Raw genomic sequence first — 17938 nt, forward strand, 5'->3', positions numbered from 1 at the left:
GATGAACCGAAAAAGTGAGCTCAGACCTACTGGAATATGTGGTGGTTGTATTCCTTTTGCCTTCTGAACACCTACCACATAAAAACTCCACAAACAATAAATTCTAAACAAATCTACCACTGATTAGGTTAACTCTGTATGACCTCATCAGCATAATTTGGACAAGGTAAGACTGTGACGTCGCTAATTTGGTGCTAACTTCAGAGGTCTCCGCGACTGCACAAAAACGCCAAAACCCTCTTCATGCTATTAGTTCTAGTGTACTACACTGCTGAAAAATTGAGGCAAAACTTGGAAAATAATACAAATATGTACCATACAAAGATGTTTGAAACTTAGACTGACTTGAATTCCAAGGAGGAGTTGTCTGTTCACCAAAACTGTGTAATTATGGATTTATGAGAATGTTAGATAGTTAGGATGATTAGATAGCTAGCATGTTTAGATAGATAGCTGTTGATGTTGTCCACTTATCTGTACCACCTGCTTTTGCACACATTTTTTATTGTACTAGAATACTCAATATTTAATTAATGCCAGCAAATGGCTAGCAATGTGTTTTACTGATAGTAGGCCATAATTAGCTCACATTCATCACAGATAGGGCAGTCGTAAAATTATTCAGCAAATATTTTGATGGTAAGTCTTTGATCATCAGTATTTCTTATATGTTGATTATTAAATGATAACATAACACGCAATAATGAACTCATTTTTGAAAACGGAAACTCTAACAAAACCACTGTTTAACTTTCTTCTGTGAAAAGTGAGGTAAAATAACTGACTACATGACTAAATATAAAAATTGTGACATTGTGCAAACAGAATCAATGCATGAGCAAAATTCAAATGAGCTGGCTTAATTCAGAGCAAGACAAAGCAAGCAAAAATAACAAGAACACAGAGACCTGCTTCAGGTGTTTGGCTGGATGAGCAGGTAACCTGAAGTGTCATGTGGAGGAGGACTTTAAGTATGGGGGAAGGGTTTGGAAACAGGTGTGTGTAAGTGATAATCAGTATTCTGATGAAAGTAAACCAGGATGTGATTGGAAGGACTGGTAGGTGTGGGATGATCGAGATCTGAGATTGGTGCTCATGTGTGTGGGGTCTCTGCCCTGTGACTAGTTGAATGCAAATGAAAGATAATACAATTACAATAAAATTAAAATTGATCTCCAGTCACTGAAACATAACTAAAACTAAGGTATAATAGTCAAATTAAATATAATGAAAATGAATTACAAGTTTTAAGAAAAGAGACAAACAAACAAATTTGAAAATTACATCTGACATTAACTCTGAAGTAGACAGGTATAGTTTTTCAGTCTTTCAGTCTTTTAATTTATTTTTTAGTTTTGATTTACATCGTCATTCTCTGTGATTAGCATAATAGGAGCGACTCACGTCAAAATATGACAAAACATTTTCAATAAGACTCGGCTTTACATTTAAACATTATGCATGATATTTGTCATCTGGTTTGAAGGCTAGTTAATGTTACTGCTAGCAAACAGAGATCCTGACCACAGTAATTGTCACATCTTAATACCCCTGACAATCTGATAACTACTCACATTAAATGAACCTCATAATTGTTCGAGCATGGGTATAGTTTGGAAAACTCAATAATATTAAAGTATTAAGAAAAACATAATAACTCTGATTCTGATTCTAATACTGTTTGACTGGACTGAAAATGAGACTAAAAATAAGTTGAATAAATAAGGTATGGTTATTTATGACTATGGTATCGTACGATTTGGTATTCTGCAGATAAGGCAAAGGAACTGGGTCTCTGTTAAGTATTAACAACAGACAGAAATACAAAGACCTATTACAGAGAGAAAGCAACTGAGTAAATTCAGTTACTCGATTGCTTATTCAAATGCAGGAGGAAAAGTGTGAAGAAGCTCTATCAGGTTTGTGAGAGAAAGAAAGAGGATTAGTGTGTAAGTACAAGTTAGCAGTGCTAGTATTGAGATAAACTGTGAGACTGGAAACTGGCTGTAGATAAACAATTTACTGCTCCGAGGCAGGACATGGTGTTGTATTCAGAGGGTGAGCGAAGTTTATTTTATTGAATTAAGGATTCGATTTGAGCACAAAATATGAACAAGATGAAATATACATTTGATGACGATTGGCGATCACATAGTATTGCAGTAATGATAAAGACAAGTAGGTCTGTAGTCAAATACTTCCCTGCTGGAGTTTAGCTTAAGAGGCTGCTGGATAAAACTGTACTGTTGGAGTTTTCAGATGAAAATAGATGGTAGATATGTAGATAAAAGTGCTAGCTGGTTGCTGTGGTTGAAGTTGGGGGTGAAATATAAATGAGTACAGTAGGTTATAGCTGTGTAGAGAGGGACTATAAAGGTGGTGTTAGTTGTAGGAGGTGAAAAGTGGTGTTCCTTAATGCATGTATGGTACTGTTGGTGTGTTTTAATGTATGTACAGGGTAAATGAGTTTGAGTGTGAGTAGTGGAGTGATGGAGCCAGGGACACTGAGCATGCATTAACAGTATCAGTGGTGTTTGCTCTGGCCTTAGTCACCAGAGAGACCAAGTCAGATCTGATTTGATTTTAAGCTGTGTTAGTTTGGCTGTGTTTGTTTGGCTGCATGATTACAGTAAAACTTACATGTAAAACTATGTGGAACTGGTGACACTGAACATGCAGTATCAGTAGTGCTATATAGTATCAGTAGTGCTATATAGTAGCAGTTGGTCACCAGGAAGGTCACTATGGTAGCAGTTAATGTTTCATACTTTCTAATGTCTAATTGATGAAAGCTTGTGATGTGATGGGCTTCAAAGTGAGTTTCATTCATGGGTAGCGAAGATAAATGGGGAGAGTTAGGGGATAGGACTTTATGTAATCCCTAAAGATCTGGGACATGTGATTAATATGTTATGCATATTTTACCCATTACATTGCATCCTAATTAGCATATTGGACCATGATAGGTTAAAGCCATTTTTATGATGTCGAAAAAATGAGCTGAATCTTTTTCTTTCTTTTTTTTTTTTTTTTTTTTTTTACTGGAAGTATTGAGAAAGGCTCTGTTTTCAGTGGAATAATGACAGTTTGCCACTGTATAATAAATTTGTCCGAAATACTAATAAATATTATTATACAAAACTATCCAAGAGCTCTTATCCCACGAATGTGTCAAATAATAAACAACTTAACTTGAAGAACTAAAACAACATATGACACAAAAAAAGACAATGTTTTTAAGGGGACTGTACAGCATTTTTGTTGCAGTTTCTTATTGGAGGAAAAACACAGGAAGTATGTGATGTAAATAAGATACGTCAACTTATGAAGCTGTTTGACCTTTCAGCAGTTTATCAAGCAAACACACCATGCAACAGGACCTGGGCATCTGGAGAATGGTCCTGATGTGTCTCACTGCGGTTCTTTCTAGTGATATAGGTGAGTACCATCTGCTTTTGCAGTAATTATGCTACATTTTTCAAAGTTTTTCTCTCAACAATATTTACACGTTCAGTAATGTTTTAGGCCCTATTCAGCCGAAGGCACATGCATTCCTAAGATACATGTCTTTTTCATCTGCACAAATAAGTACCTTTGCACATGGTTTATAGAGTAACCTTTGGCATGAACCAAGGTTTCATTCTTTGGGCAAAAGGTGTCAATCAGCTGAACTCTGTGACCACCGCTGCATTTGGAGAGAATGTGACTCTCCAGTGCTTTCTGCTGGAAGAGGACAACACCGATCCCATCGTTTGGTACCAGCAAAAAACAGGACAGGAGCCTCGTATAATGGCCATGACTCAGAAATCAGTAGAGACTTCCTCTTACTACAGTGAATTTAAACCTCCAAAGTTCACTATTGTGAAGGGAAAAGGGTTCTGTCATTTGAACATTGCTAGCATTGAACCGTCAGAAGAGGCCATGTATTACTGTGGCACAAATAAGTATGAGATTGTGTTTGGAAAGGGAGCATTGTTATCAGTGAAAGGTAAGAAGTTATACCTTTTGGCCACTATAACTCTTTTTTTTTCTTAATGGCCTAATTCATTTTAACACCAAAATAATTTTCAAATAACTTGCACATTTTGTGCATTATTATGTTATGACCCAAGTGTATATTTTCTTATATGAAATATGTTAAAGAATGTTGAAATATTTTAGGGTTTGTTGCATGTAAGACATAGACAGTTTACTTTTTATGACTTATGATGTTTACAAAGGTAGAAAAATCTAAATGTGTATATAGTATAGAGTATATAGCTGTGTCTTAATGTCTATATATTTTAATCTTAACAGGGTATTTAAATAAAAATGATAAATATCAAGTATCAGTGGTCCAAAGTCCAGTGCTGGGTGTGGTTTCCCCAGGAGAGTCAGTGTCTTTGCAGTGCACCGTCCTCTCTGAGAGGAGAACAGCAGAACTCCGAGTGCTCTGGTTCAGAGCTGCTGCAGGAGACTCCCATCCTGAAATCATTTACACTCATCACAACAACAGCCATCAGTGTGAGATCAGCTCTTCTGCACACAGCTGTGTGTACAACTTCTCCAAGAGTGTCCTCAGCCTCTCTGATACTGGCACTTACTACTGCGCTGTGGCCACCTGTGGCAAGATCCTTCTTGGAAATGGGACGACAGTAGATTTGAGTAAGCATCTAAATACTTTTTGTTATTGTATGAAATTCTTAAAATTCTATATTCATTGGTCATGTGATGAAATACAGTCACAGTATTAAATATAAGGCTAACATTAATGCAGTGTTGTGCAAACTGAAGTCGTTAAATCCATCATTCTGTTAATTAGCAGCACTGAGCTGTTCAGTGACACCAAAGACTATTTTGTTCAATTGGTTTGATATTTACAAACAGATTAAGATCACGTGTGGCCTATTTGTGTGTTTGCAGATTATTTATGATTAATGTGTTAGAGCTATCTCAGCTTTTTACCTTGACACTACCACAAGAATAGTAACACTTCATGCTGTTTTGTGATCATTCCTTTTCTACAGCCCTGAGTCCTGCAGTGATCTGGCTGGGAGCAGCTTTGGGAGCTTGTGTAATTGTGATCTTTGTTCAAGCCATTTTAATTTGTAAATGGAGAAATTGTCGACCCAGCAGTGGTAAGTGTTCATTAAAATAACTGAATATGCCTTCTCCGTTTGAAAAAAAAAATGATATGTGACATTTTAGAATTATATGTATTTTAAGAACCATATATTTAAATATGTCAATAAAAAACAATGTGCAATGTTTTATTCAATAAGGTAAAATATATATTCACTACACATAGTGAAACCAGATAGATGTTTGTTTGTTTTTTTGTTTTTTCCTCCAGAGAAACAAAGCACTGCTACAGTGAGAAAAATCAATCAGGTATATCTTATACATTGTAATTTCATATTTTGTAATATTTTTTTGTGGAAATGTGTGCGAATGCTCTGGTCTGCTCTTATCACTTTAAAAGCATTTAAAAGCAGTAATGTTATGCTATGTGAAACTTGTTTTGCTCAAGTTTCAGAAGTAGCATGGAGATAAAAGTGGTAGGTCAAAAGTGAAATATTTTTGTGAAAAAAATAGACAGGAACCTTGAGGAGCTCAACTCCACTCTCTGCAAGTTCTAATCCCAGAAAAACACAATGCATGTTCAAACTGACAGCAACAATTACAGTGAGTAAAGGAAACATGCATTTATAATTACAGTTACAATATTTATATGGCAGGAGAAAGTTTAATTGTAGAACTAAATTTTTTATAGTACAGCTGAATCTAATTGTAGTCCCCTTTGTAATGAAGGAAAATATATAAGGGTGTTAGGTGAAGTGGGAACCTCACAACGTTCATGCTCTGTAGCATGCAAGTAATAAAACAACAGACATATGTGCCATTTTTGTGATGCACCATTCTGCTTACTGAGCTGATTAAGCATATTAATGAAGGACAACACCCAGCTATTTCATCTAGCTCTTTCACCCAGATCATATGGCTGGAGTGCACATGGATGGATAAGCCTGCTTGTATGTGAACAGACCTTTAAAATGACTTGTAGATATGCCCTCCAGACCCTGCGACAGGTAACAGCAAAGGCACAGATTGGTGAAACGTCCCGATGAAGGCACAACCTAAGTCTGTTTGTGTTCATTGCAATAGGACCATGATAGTGTGGAGCTGAGTTATGCTGCCCTGCGTTTTAACAAGAGGAAAACTGGAAGAAATCACAGGGAGAAAGAACAGACTCAAGACTGCATGTACTCTGACATCAGATGTCCTACTGTTACTGACCAAATCTTATTTGATTAAATCTCTTTGCCCTGCTGATGAGCATAATTTACAAATTTAGCAAGTACTGCCTTTACACAGCACCAGTTCTGCTTCACAGTGTGTAAAATGTTTTAATTTCTATTTGGGAAAATATTGACTAGAAATATTTAAATCCCATGCATAGTCTCCATCCACGTCTATAATTTGATAATTTGGTTGTTTAATATGCAGACATCAATGACATGCACATGCATTCCTTTCCTTAATCAACACAGGCTTTTGCAATCACAGTGTTCAGCACAAACAGACTGAGAGTCGGTGCTGGATTCTTAAATATGAAGCTCTATTTGCTGGTAGTGAGATGATGGTAAAATGATAATGTGACTGCTTACACATGCCCGAGCATTCAGTGAGCTTAAGCTAATGATGTGCTCTTATCTGTGCTTCTGATCCTTCTGCACACTCTACTGAAAAATGTATGTACAGATATAAGGGGCAAATGACTGATCCTAAGAAATGTAAATGTAGGATCCAAAAATCAAATTGTGCTCTGTTTATGACAATCTCACCCTGAGGCCACACTATTAATAAATCTTATCTTGTTTTCAAACATGGAGGAACTGCTCATGTCACGATAAAAATAATAAATTTATTTCATAGATCATTCTTTTGAATTGTCTGTTTGTTATTCTATTTGGTGGGTGGGTGGTGGTTGTTGCGGAACTAGGAGTAAGGTTATGAACCAAAGAAAAAACAAACAAACAAACAAAAAAAACAACACAATTTACACCGCTTTCTGAATTATTATGCAAATTATATTTTTATCTGATTTTCATAAATGGTCAATGCAAATGACAGTCAGTATAATTTTCAAGTCATTAACCGTTAGTTTAAATCAAATTTTATTAAACAAACCTCCTAATGATAACAGTATTTTTTCAAAAATAAAGAAACTCAAAATGCACTGTTCCAAATTATTATGCACAACAGAGTTTCAAAACATTTTATAGGTTGTAAAGAACTGAAAATGGTCATTTGTTGAACTTGCAGCATTCAGAGGTCACATTTACTGAAATCAAAAGCCGTTTCAATAAAAAACAACAGGCCAAGTTACATGATAACATAACATCCCTTCTTTGATATCATCTTCACATTTCTTGCATCCATTATACTTGAGTTTTTGGAGTGTTTCTGCTTGAATTTCTTTGCAGGATGTCAGAATAGCCTCCCAGAGCTGCTGTTTTGATGTGAACTGCCTCCCACCCTCATAGATCTTTTGCTTGAGGATACTCCAAAGGTTCTGAATAGGGTTGAGGTCACGGGAGGATGGTGGCCATACCATGAGTTTGTCTCCTTTTATGCCCATAGCAGCCAATGACACAGAGGTATTCTTTGCAGCATGATATTGTCATGCATGAAGATAAGTTTGCTACGGAAGGTTCTTCTTTTTGTACCATGGAAGAAAGTGGTCAGTCATAAACTCTATATACTTTGCCGAGGTCATTTTCACACCTTCAGGGACCCTAAAAGGGCCTACCAGCTCTCTCCCCATGATTCTGGCCCAAAACATGACTCTGCCACCTTCTTGCTGACGCCACAGCCTTGTTGGGACACGGTGGCCATCCACCAACCATCCACTACTCCATCCATGTGGACCATCCAGGGTTGCACGGCACTCATCGGTAAACAAGACTGTTTGAAAATTATTCTTCATGTATGTTTGGGTGCACTGCAACTGTTTCTGCTTGTGAGCACTGGTTAGGGCTAGCAGAAAAGTAGGTTTATGCACAACTGCAAGTCTCTTGAGGTTCGCAGGACTCTAGAGGCACCAACAGCTTCAAATACCTGTTTGCTGTGTTGTAATGGCATTTTAGTAGCTGCTCTCTTAATCCCATGAATTTGTCTGGCAGAAACCTTCCTCATTATGCCTTTATCTGCATGAACCCGTCTGTGCTCTGAATCAGCCACAAATCTCTTCACAATACGATGATCATGCTTAAGTTTTCGGGAAATAGCTAATGTTTTCATACCTTGTTCAAAGCACTGCACTATTTGACATTTTTTGGCAGCAGAGAGATCCTTTAGCTTTCCCATATTGCTTGAAACCTGTGGCCTGCTTAGTAATGTGGCACGGCGTTCTTAAGTAGTTTTCCTTTAATTGGGCTCACCTGGCAAACTAATTATCACAGGTGTCTGAGATTGATTTCATTGATGCAAAGAGCCCTGAGACACAATACCATCCATGAGTTTAAGTGAAAAACAAAAAGTTAAATCTTTATGACACATAAATCCAGTTTGCATAATACTCTGGAATGCGGTGTAGACTCGCCTATACTGAAATATTAAACAGCTATCCTAACTCGACTGGAACAACAGAAAGAACAACAACTGAAAATGTAGGTATGTGCACATTCTACCCAGACCTCCCTCCTAGGAGATACAGGGGGAGCTGACACCTCACCGGGCAACAGACCACAGAAGTACAGTGCAAGATGAGAGACAGTCAAAACTAGAAAGCAGAGTGTATGCTTGGACGGTAACAATACTAGCAAAGTCACAACATTGCAATGCTAGCAAAGGTAACAAGGTTACAGCATGTAACAGACATGCATAGTGTTGTCCAAAGATAGTGTTGTACAAAGGTACAGGGCATTTTAAAGAAAAAACTACAGACAAAATAATCATTCATAACTTATGTGACTGCGCAGGGCAATATACAAAGCAGGATACAAGTGTCACTCTGAGATTTTAGGGAAAATGAAACAACAGCACAAACAAACACAAATATATATGCATCTGTACTAAAAAGCAAATTACTCTTGAAATCTAGGCTTCTGTGATCACTTTTTAAAGCAAAGAGACAATAAAATCTACTTTCTTGACTGGTCTGTTTTTGAGGAATCCAACCTGCACTGTCCTGCACTGTCAGCCTGACAGCCTGTTAGGCTTTATTTATTGACCATGTTTTTGTCCTGGTCAATAAAACACAGTGTCAGCTCTTAGTTCATCTTGGGTTCATCTTGCTTGAATAACTTCACTACTGAAAAATTAGCAGGTACTTTTATAAAATGTGTATTTTATATCACTTTGCACTTTATAGACTGAAATTTATTAGTATTTATTCAGGATTTTATGTAAGGACCATGATCATTTTAAAAACGTGCATGCTTTAGAATATTCCATAATATTATAACATAAAGAGGCATAAATGATAATACTGTACTTTATACTGTTACTAATACTGTTACTGTACTTTCTAAACCTTGATTACTAATCTCTAGATTATTTGCTTTGGACTAAATTTGGTTCACATTTTTTTTCTTTATTAATCTGAATCAGTTCCAATTTACAGGTCCGGTTCAGCCTATAGAACATGCAAAGCATCTCGAATGAAAAATCACGACCTTTCGCTACTTTACTAAAACATCCTAACAACACATTTTCATAGACGGCACACAACCTAATCTTCTTTTAATTCTACATCAGCAATCTGGGGCTTCATAACATTGTGGATATTCTTTATCTGTCACCCACTTTTGAGCACAGTGGTTCTCTAAGACAAATGTGGCACAACCAACAGAAACACAACATACCTTAAAGATGAGAAAGCAGATGAATGGAGAGAAAAGATTTAGAGATTACAGAGTTACACAGCACCTCCTTTACAACACTGAATGTGCCAGTAAAGAGATAATGTATCCAGACTTCATTTAGGATTATAGAAGGGAAGAGACCTAATAATCTAGATGATAGTCAGTAAGACCTGAACGTTTCACTTCAGAGTACATGATGTATTCAGGCTGTCCTCTCTTCACCTGCCCTCTTTTGGTTTTCCTCTCATTGAAATGAATGGCAGCATAATTAAGCTCTTCAGTATCATGTGGCTGTGGAAATGAACATTGTTTAGTGAACATTACTGTCATTCGTATCCTTATTTAGAATATGACTACTAGTCTGAAACACAGAGACAGTGAGTTGCCTTCTCCTCCTCCTCTACAGCAGTGCAGTGTTGCATGTCTCATACATCTCCACCACAATAACTTCATGCATGTGTGTCAATGATTCCATAAATAGACTACAGCTATAAACTATTTCAGCTCCACAGATATGAAACAGAGGAAGCTGAGCTGAGCCAGAAACATTCTTAGTAAAAGATGTCATAGATTTAAATTGATAAAAGTCAGTAAATTGCTTTTTAAGATTTACAGATCTTAATACTGTTTTTGATTAGACTAATATTATAGTAGCTCATCATTCTGCTTTGTCTGCTTTGTCTGAAACAAAGCAATTAAACAAATATTCATAATGTGAGATACAGCATATTTTATCACGGTAGACCCACATCACTAAATAGAAATCCTTACTTTCAAATCTGGACTTTTCTAATATGGGGTGCATGTCATTTTATGCTAATTAAAAAAAGTAGCTAATGTAACATCTACTGTTGTCATGTCTATGATTGGCTAGTTGCTAAGCATTATATTTATATATTTAATGGCTTGAAAACACAAGTGCATAAGTTGTACCTGACTGGTGGTTTTCTCCATCACACTACCTTGTTGAGGTCTCGCTGTGGTTAGGGAAAGAATACAGAATTAAATGTTATTGGATCAGAGAACATTACCTGTATGCCAGGTTTGTTGCAAAATTCTTATCAATAATTTCAATATTTCTTAAAGATAAAAATAGTATGAAGTCATGAATTAGAATAGGCTGAGCCCCCTACCCTTTATGAACACTTACCATTGCCGTGTTCAGAGTTTTTCATCTTACAAATGATTATAGCTTGAGCAATGATAACAGCCGCACACACTCCCAGCACTGCTCCAAGACAGATCACTACAAGATTTACTGTAAAATAATTTTTATAAATATTAAGTTGAATATAAAATTAAAGTGAAATTAAAGTGTTATATATAATAATTTTGTTTTTTTTTTATTTTTTCAGATAATTATTCTCCAATATAAGCCTTGAGTTGACAATTCCTTGGGGAACTGACTCTGATGCTGAAATTTGACACACTAATGTGGATTACTCTTGATAGGCTGATGAATATAATACAAATACTGTACAATCTTAGTTTTTCTTGGTGATATTCGGATGATTGTACTAGATTTTTGTGACTTGCGACTATCGTACAGAAACTTGAATGATGTTAAAAAAAACATTGATAATCATTTTATTTAAAGATAAAAGAAAGATACTTGCTTGACTGGTCTGTTTTTGAGGAATCTAACCTGCAGTGTCCTGCACAATCAGACTCTGTTTGTTTGGCTTTTTGTCCTCATCAATAAAACACAAACAGTGTCAGCTCTTAGTTCATCTTGGGTTCCTTCACATGCTTGAACAACTTCACAACTAAAGAATTAGCAGGTGCTTTTATAAAATTTGTATCTTATATCACTTTGCACTTTATTGACTGAAATTTCTTCGTGTTTATTCAGGATTTTAATTCGCTTCTTCATAAAACATCTGTAGTTTTGATATTAAAACAATAAGTGCTTGGTGCTTTAGTTATAATCCAGTGTTAAGAAGTTTAAAATAAAACATTTAATTACCTGTTACACTGCCAAAGGTAGCAGAGGAAAAGAGAACCGTTGTTGCATTTGGTATTCCACAGAAATAAATTCCTTCATCATGTGTCGTAGCATTTTGAATAGTCAAAACATTTGTGCTATTAATCCATGTGATTGTAATTCTGGAGTTGTTGAATGGAGAAGAAAATATGGCCTGTTTATTTGTTTTCATTTTTACTACTTGCTGAGGCTCCTGGTTCAGTCTTTGCTTGTACCAAATGTAAACAGCATCACTGGATATCATTTTCAATGTACAGTTAAGAGTGATCTTTTTCCCAGGTGCATTTATGACTTCTTGTTTAGCAGCGTTTGTAGTTTGAATAGGACCTATAAAATTAAAACCAGTCAATAATGAAAAAAATGTGGACAAAAGTTCATCCAAAGCAAATAATGTATATTGATTATTAATCCAACATCATAAAGTACAGTAACAGATGTATTTATAAACACTGGTAAAGATTTGGAACCGTACATGTCTTGTAGCTCAAAAATATAAGTATCCAGACTGCTATCATTATTGCAGAGTAACGCTCAGACCTCAGAAGAGACGATTTGAAAAAAAGCAACTGACAAACTAATTAAACTTCATGAGCTTTCAGGTCTCATGACTCAAAATCTCATTGGCTGGCAAAAGTCATATGGTCCTGTTCTGTCCTGTATTCTTACAACCTTGTTTGGTTTTAAACACACTTACACTCATCCAACCCAGAGTAGGACTCCTAGAAACGTGGATGAGACTCATGTTACTTACTTATACTTACTTGTATGTGTGTGTGTGTGTGTGTGTGTGTGTGTGTGTGTGTGTGTGTGTGTGTGTGAGTAAATGTGCATGACTCTCTTGCTGTGACAGCTCTAAGGTTTGTGAGCCTGAAGCACTCAAGATTTAATAACACATTTGTCAGGAGCAGAGTATAAGTGTCTTCATAATGTAATATCTATATTACACAGACAAGATTATTTAGGCAGATTATGTTGCTGTGTTTCAATCTCCTTGTAAGTGTGCTTACTATTTTTTATTGTTATGGGTCATAGTGTTTTTGCAGAATTTTTTGGTATCTGTCATTTACAGCCATTTTGGTGTCTGCTAGTACAAGCTTAATATAGGAGCTCCCATGTTACTGGAAATGTATTATTGTAGCACTGTTTTCTTTTTGTATGTATTTCATAACACTGAGCATTAGAATATTTTGGTTAAAAAAGTTTCACCTCTGTATTGGCCTATAGGAAGTGTATTATCAGACACTATCAGTCTAAACTTGTGAGTTTTTTCCTATGTCTATATTCACAGTGACCACAAGGTCTAAAACTGCGTTCTCGCAATAAGGTGATAGAACTGGTTTAGTGGTTTGAGTGGAGCACCTCTGGCCAAATATAATCCAACCAGCACCCCTCCACCACCCTGTTTCGGGTGAGAGATCATTATCTGCACTTCTATTTCCTATAGAGTAGCAAGAACAACCAACAGCAAATCAGGCCCCAATCACATTTAGAAGTGGTGCTCAGATCTAATAATTAGTATACACATAGTTATGATGTTGTTCAACATTGTTTTTCTTTAATAGTTTCTTTTTATTTGCCCAGAGGTTGTGAATAGTGTACATCTCATAAAGCACAATATAATGTTTTAGTCTCACTGCTTGGCAGTGACAATTTATTAAAGGCAGAGTCTTTAGAGGAAACCAATACTCAAAGGGATGTATACACTCCCAGTTTCGGTACGGGTACACGGGTTCCAGGGCTGTGAGCCCTACAGAAGGGAGTTTCCTCCTCGAATGAGGTCACCTGCAGGTATGTTGCATGGGCTGGCTTGCTTGAGCCTAGGCGATACCTCCTGGGCAGAGCCTTGGGCGGCATCATAGATGCCGGAGGCTCGTCGTTCCCAGAGACAATAGACTGAATGTCACATGCAGTGAGTGAATCCCCATAGAGGACCTCCTCCACCTCCATTGGGGGATCATCATTGTACCAGTCCCGTTAGGCCGACGTGAGTCTGTATGACCCCATCAGGTCCGTACCTGGACCACACCCAGGGCACCCCCCAACTCCCCCAGTGGCAATCTCCCCTGCTGTGGGAGTCAGGAGTGTTCCCAGGAATATGGAGGGCTTCCCTGCGAGGGCTGTGGGAGGGCGTTTCTGTCCTTTCCTACCCTTCCTTTGTTTACTTCCTCTCCCAGGCATCCTACGTCGGTCGGTGGTTCTGTGACCAGGTGGTTCAGCAGGATACGGAGACGAGCCGCATAAACAAGAATACACGTTTTATTTGCACATATAACACATTCGACATATCACGCAGACTATTGGGTTCAAACAATACAGACATATAAACGATAACCATTTATACACGTATACTAATGACACAATGAGGAGCAGGTGTGAGACACTGGGAGGGCGTGGCCACATTGACGAACACACACCCACACAAAGAGACGTTCGGGGGGAGGGGCCATACCGTGACACCTTCCTCTTTCCCTCAAGAACTCAATTTATCATTTTTGTTTATATTGAATTAGTAATATTTAATTCCTCATCCCTGTTATTAATGTAGATCTGATTGATTTATTTATATGATTTTTAATACTTTACACAACATATGTTTCTGAAACAGCAATTGTATCTGCTAAGTTTTGGGAAAATGTTGCTCTAAACACTGTAAGGCCTCAGCCATTCCACGTTTATTTATTTCCCCAACTAACCTGCTCTCCTCATCCACAACCACTGATTAGTCCTTTCAGATACTTCTGATAATTCCTTTACAGCTGCCGCTAGTTTACAGATTCTAAAACAAAATTCCACAAAGATGTTGTGGAGTTACAGATGGGACCAGCAAAACAGATCTTACAAAGACTTCTACAATTCATAATCCTAACATAGACTTCCATAGTTCATAATCCCAGAATATTATTCTTGTTGTTTTGTTTTTTACTTTAAAATTAAATATGAGACAACATACACAATAAAACCTTTTTAAGATAGTCTGGCTGTTGTCATATTTTCAATAGTGTTCCATAAAATAGTGAACCCCACTGTGTTACAGCATTAGCCAATCACATACCATCTGGCATGGTTTGGTTTTTGAGTGACTCTGCTACTGGCTATAAAAAGGTCCACTCCACTCTAACACTACCATTAGCAATCTGAGCTGTAGAAAGAAAGAAAACTGAATAATAATAATAATAAAACGAAACCTTCTGAGCAATTTTGTACATGGAGAGTTCCACCCAATAGAGCCTACCAGTAGTGGAAAAGGGTCAGGAACCCCAAAAACAGCCAAGTCAAGCAAGTATCTTTGTGCCTCTTTGCTTTAAATAAAGTGATCATCATAGAAGCTTTCTCTTCTATAACAGCCACAAGTGTTTTATAAAGGAACAGCCTTTCTCATAAAAATCTATTTTGATCTCTAACTCTCCAAGGCTATTTACATTAATAAATTATTATTTTAAATTAATTAATATTTGCTAACTTACCTTATGCCCACATTCATACATGTGTTTGTGTGTGTGTTCATATAATATTCATTAATTTAGAAAATGACACACAAGTTATTCAAATAAAGTTAATTTAGATTAATAATAATATTTACAAATTCACAGGCCCTTAACCTTTACTCTGAAAACTTGGCCATGTTATTATCAGAATAGAAACATAAGGGTCAGGGGTTGGCTTGTGTTGGCACTTGTGTCGTACAACCTAAGTACACTTGGGCATGCATGACAATAGAGACAGGGATTATCCACATATACATCAAGTGTAAACACAAATTATCTGGACATATGTCTGTGTTTGTTGTTGAACTGAGCCATGTACAGACAGACAATGTTTTCTCTCTCACAGAGCAGACGGGAGAGTGTGGTGTGTCTGAACAGGGCCTGATTTTGTAGGATGAATTACAGGTGTCTCCATCTGAGAACTTTGATTTTGTGAATGATGGTGTAGTTGAGAATGACTGATTTATCAGTGAACCAAATGAGTTTGCCTGTTTTGTGATATAACTGGCCTGCACTCAAACAGGCCAGAATCTCACATGGGTGTACTCATTTTGTTGATGCCCTGTTTTCTGCATCTTGTCCTCAGAGACCTGTAATGCAGCATAACAGACCTCTTTAGTACCAGGATCCTTTTCACACAAACAAGGGAAGTTGTGTTGCAGCCCAGTAGGTAGCAAAGAAAAAAGTGCAACTCAACTGGGTGAATTTGGTTAAATGAAAACTGATCCAGGTACAGTGAAACAAGCATACAGTAGCATACCTGGCCTCGTGGTCTCTCTCCCTCTTTGATGTTGTCTGACTGGGTTGTTTTGCCTTGAAAGTCATGAAAAAGGGAAACAGATGTCAGATATTCTACCAAGTGATAAATCACTGACAGGTTTGTTGACCTGAATTAACTCACATTTGCAGCACTTCCTTGTCCTGCTGCTGGAGCAAACAGTGAGATTCCAGACTACAGACACAGCCAGTGCCAGACCCATGCTAATGACCAGCACACCATGGTGGTAGTGAATATCTACAGCATGCAACAGACATGCATAATGAAGACAGTGTTGTACAAAAGTAGACCGATGTGTATAACCCTTAATATCCTGCTAAATATTACACATATATAACAAAGTTTTAACCAACACTCTACACTCTTAATTTATCTTAGTGTCCTTTACATGGTTAAACTAGATTTTTCTGCATAAGGCAATTCCTTCATAAAATACATGTGCCTATCATATAGAACATTGAAGGGGAGGCTAAGATGCCGTTTTGCTGCAGCAGATGACAAATTGTGTTTATTCTCTTGAACATTAAGATTTACCTTGACATTTTCAACAGTAGATCCACATAAGCACCTATGGATACATATTACTCATGTTTTAGGTCTAGGTCAGAGTGCTGATGAATTGTATTGAGAGTGACAGTTATAATGTAAAATGTTCAAAAATGGAACATTCAGAAATGTTATTTCATGAGAATTCTATGTCTAAATACTTACAGTAAAGCAGTAACAGCTCTAGGAGAACTTTCTACCAGGTGAGCGAATAGTACATAGTGTTTGCAGTCACATACAGTAATAGCTACTGCTGTTTTTTTTATATTTCATTTAAAATTCTGTTCCTTTTTGTTGTACTTTCCCATATACATAGCATTGAGCTAAGATCGAATCCAGATTAGACTGATTTAGTGCAGAATTTTAATTTCTCATTTTGTGTTGGCTACGTTTACTGCTTTACACATTCTGCTACCAGGAGTGGGGTCTGCCAGTTAGGATAGTTAAATCAAAATATCTCATGAAAATACAGAACTGGTGAAGATCAATATTTCAGACATGAAGGACAAAGGTCTGCAGGGTGTCCACAGACATCTTATGAAGATGTGTTTGGGAGGGTCCTTGGTAATATTTCAAATATTTAAAGATTAAATTTTGATTGCAAAAATGTCCCCAGCACACATAATATACATTATAAAAGAACCGCTATAACATTGTGAATGCATCATGAATGTAAGGGTTATCATAATCATACTAATTAAGCATAAACTTTATTGAGGTTGTCTCTGTGCAGCAAACAAGCAGGATCTTACTTTACAATCCTCTAAGATACTGTGTCTGTCAGAAAGAGACAGACACATATTTCTCAGTGGTATGTGGTGGTTAGTGTTAGCTTGCAAACAACTATGCAAATCAAAGCACAGAATTGTGGGTGACTGGCTGGCCAGAAAAGACATTTGGAATACATTTTACAATAATGTTTGTACCAGTGTTCATGTTCTCTTTGCTGTTTCTATGTATCTTAGCAACATAGAGCAGTTTTCTGATCTTTTGGAAGACTGTTCAATCACTTAATATATTAGACAATAAGACATGAGAGGTATTCTTGACTGGGTGTATGATCACCTTCTCGCCACCAGAGGAAGACAACGCACTGGAAATCAGTCATCAGCGTGATCGCCTGCAGGTGATTGCGTGTTTATAAAAGGGCTACTTTTGTTAAGTCTTGGTGTCTCCAGCAGACATAACATATGTTATAACATATTGGTGTTAGTGTTGCATAAGTCAAAACAGTATCTTATAAAGTTTAAACCTCATGAGTGGTTTCTTTTTGAAGCTTCCTTTTCTTATTGTTTTT

General features: G+C 36.9%; 1 protein-coding gene and 1 long non-coding RNA gene across 6 annotated transcripts; one reads left to right on the forward strand and one right to left on the reverse strand.

The window, feature by feature from the left end:
* The first annotated feature begins 3360 nt into the window (after positions 1 to 3360).
* On the forward strand, positions 3361 to 6919 carry LOC118242284 (uncharacterized). Of its 4 annotated transcripts, XM_081698753.1 has the most exons (8): positions 3361 to 3438; positions 3656 to 3988; positions 4297 to 4644; positions 5007 to 5117; positions 5333 to 5370; positions 5575 to 5664; positions 5972 to 6068; positions 6145 to 6258. In XM_081698753.1, the coding sequence occupies exons 1-7, from the start codon at positions 3369 to 3371 to the stop codon at positions 6017 to 6019; spliced, it is 1038 nt and encodes a 345-aa protein (XP_081554879.1). In that variant the 5' UTR covers positions 3361 to 3368; the 3' UTR covers positions 6020 to 6068; positions 6145 to 6258. The 4 variants fall into 4 exon arrangements, with proteins under 4 accessions (XP_081554879.1, XP_081554877.1, XP_081554878.1 ...); XM_081698751.1 differs by lacking the exon at positions 5972 to 6068 and having other exon boundaries at positions 6145 to 6919; XM_081698752.1 differs by having other exon boundaries at positions 5972 to 6280.
* Positions 6920 to 7109: 190 nt separating this feature from the next.
* Positions 7110 to 12369, reverse strand: LOC145651626 (uncharacterized). 2 transcript variants are annotated; one of them, XR_014117388.1, is made up of 5 exons: positions 12305 to 12369; positions 11815 to 12159; positions 10999 to 11614; positions 10782 to 10825; positions 7110 to 10139 (listed from the first exon to the last, which is right to left on the reverse strand). It is a non-coding gene; the product is annotated as an uncharacterized LOC145651626 (long non-coding RNA). The 2 variants fall into 2 exon arrangements; XR_014117387.1 differs by having other exon boundaries at positions 10999 to 12159.
* Positions 12370 to 17938: the final 5569 nt, after the last annotated feature.

Source organism: Electrophorus electricus, chromosome 16, assembly GCF_041902795.1.
Source record: "Electrophorus electricus isolate QZ-2024a chromosome 16, ASM4190279v1, whole genome shotgun sequence".
Classification (NCBI taxonomy): domain Eukaryota; kingdom Metazoa; phylum Chordata; class Actinopteri; order Gymnotiformes; family Gymnotidae; genus Electrophorus; species Electrophorus electricus.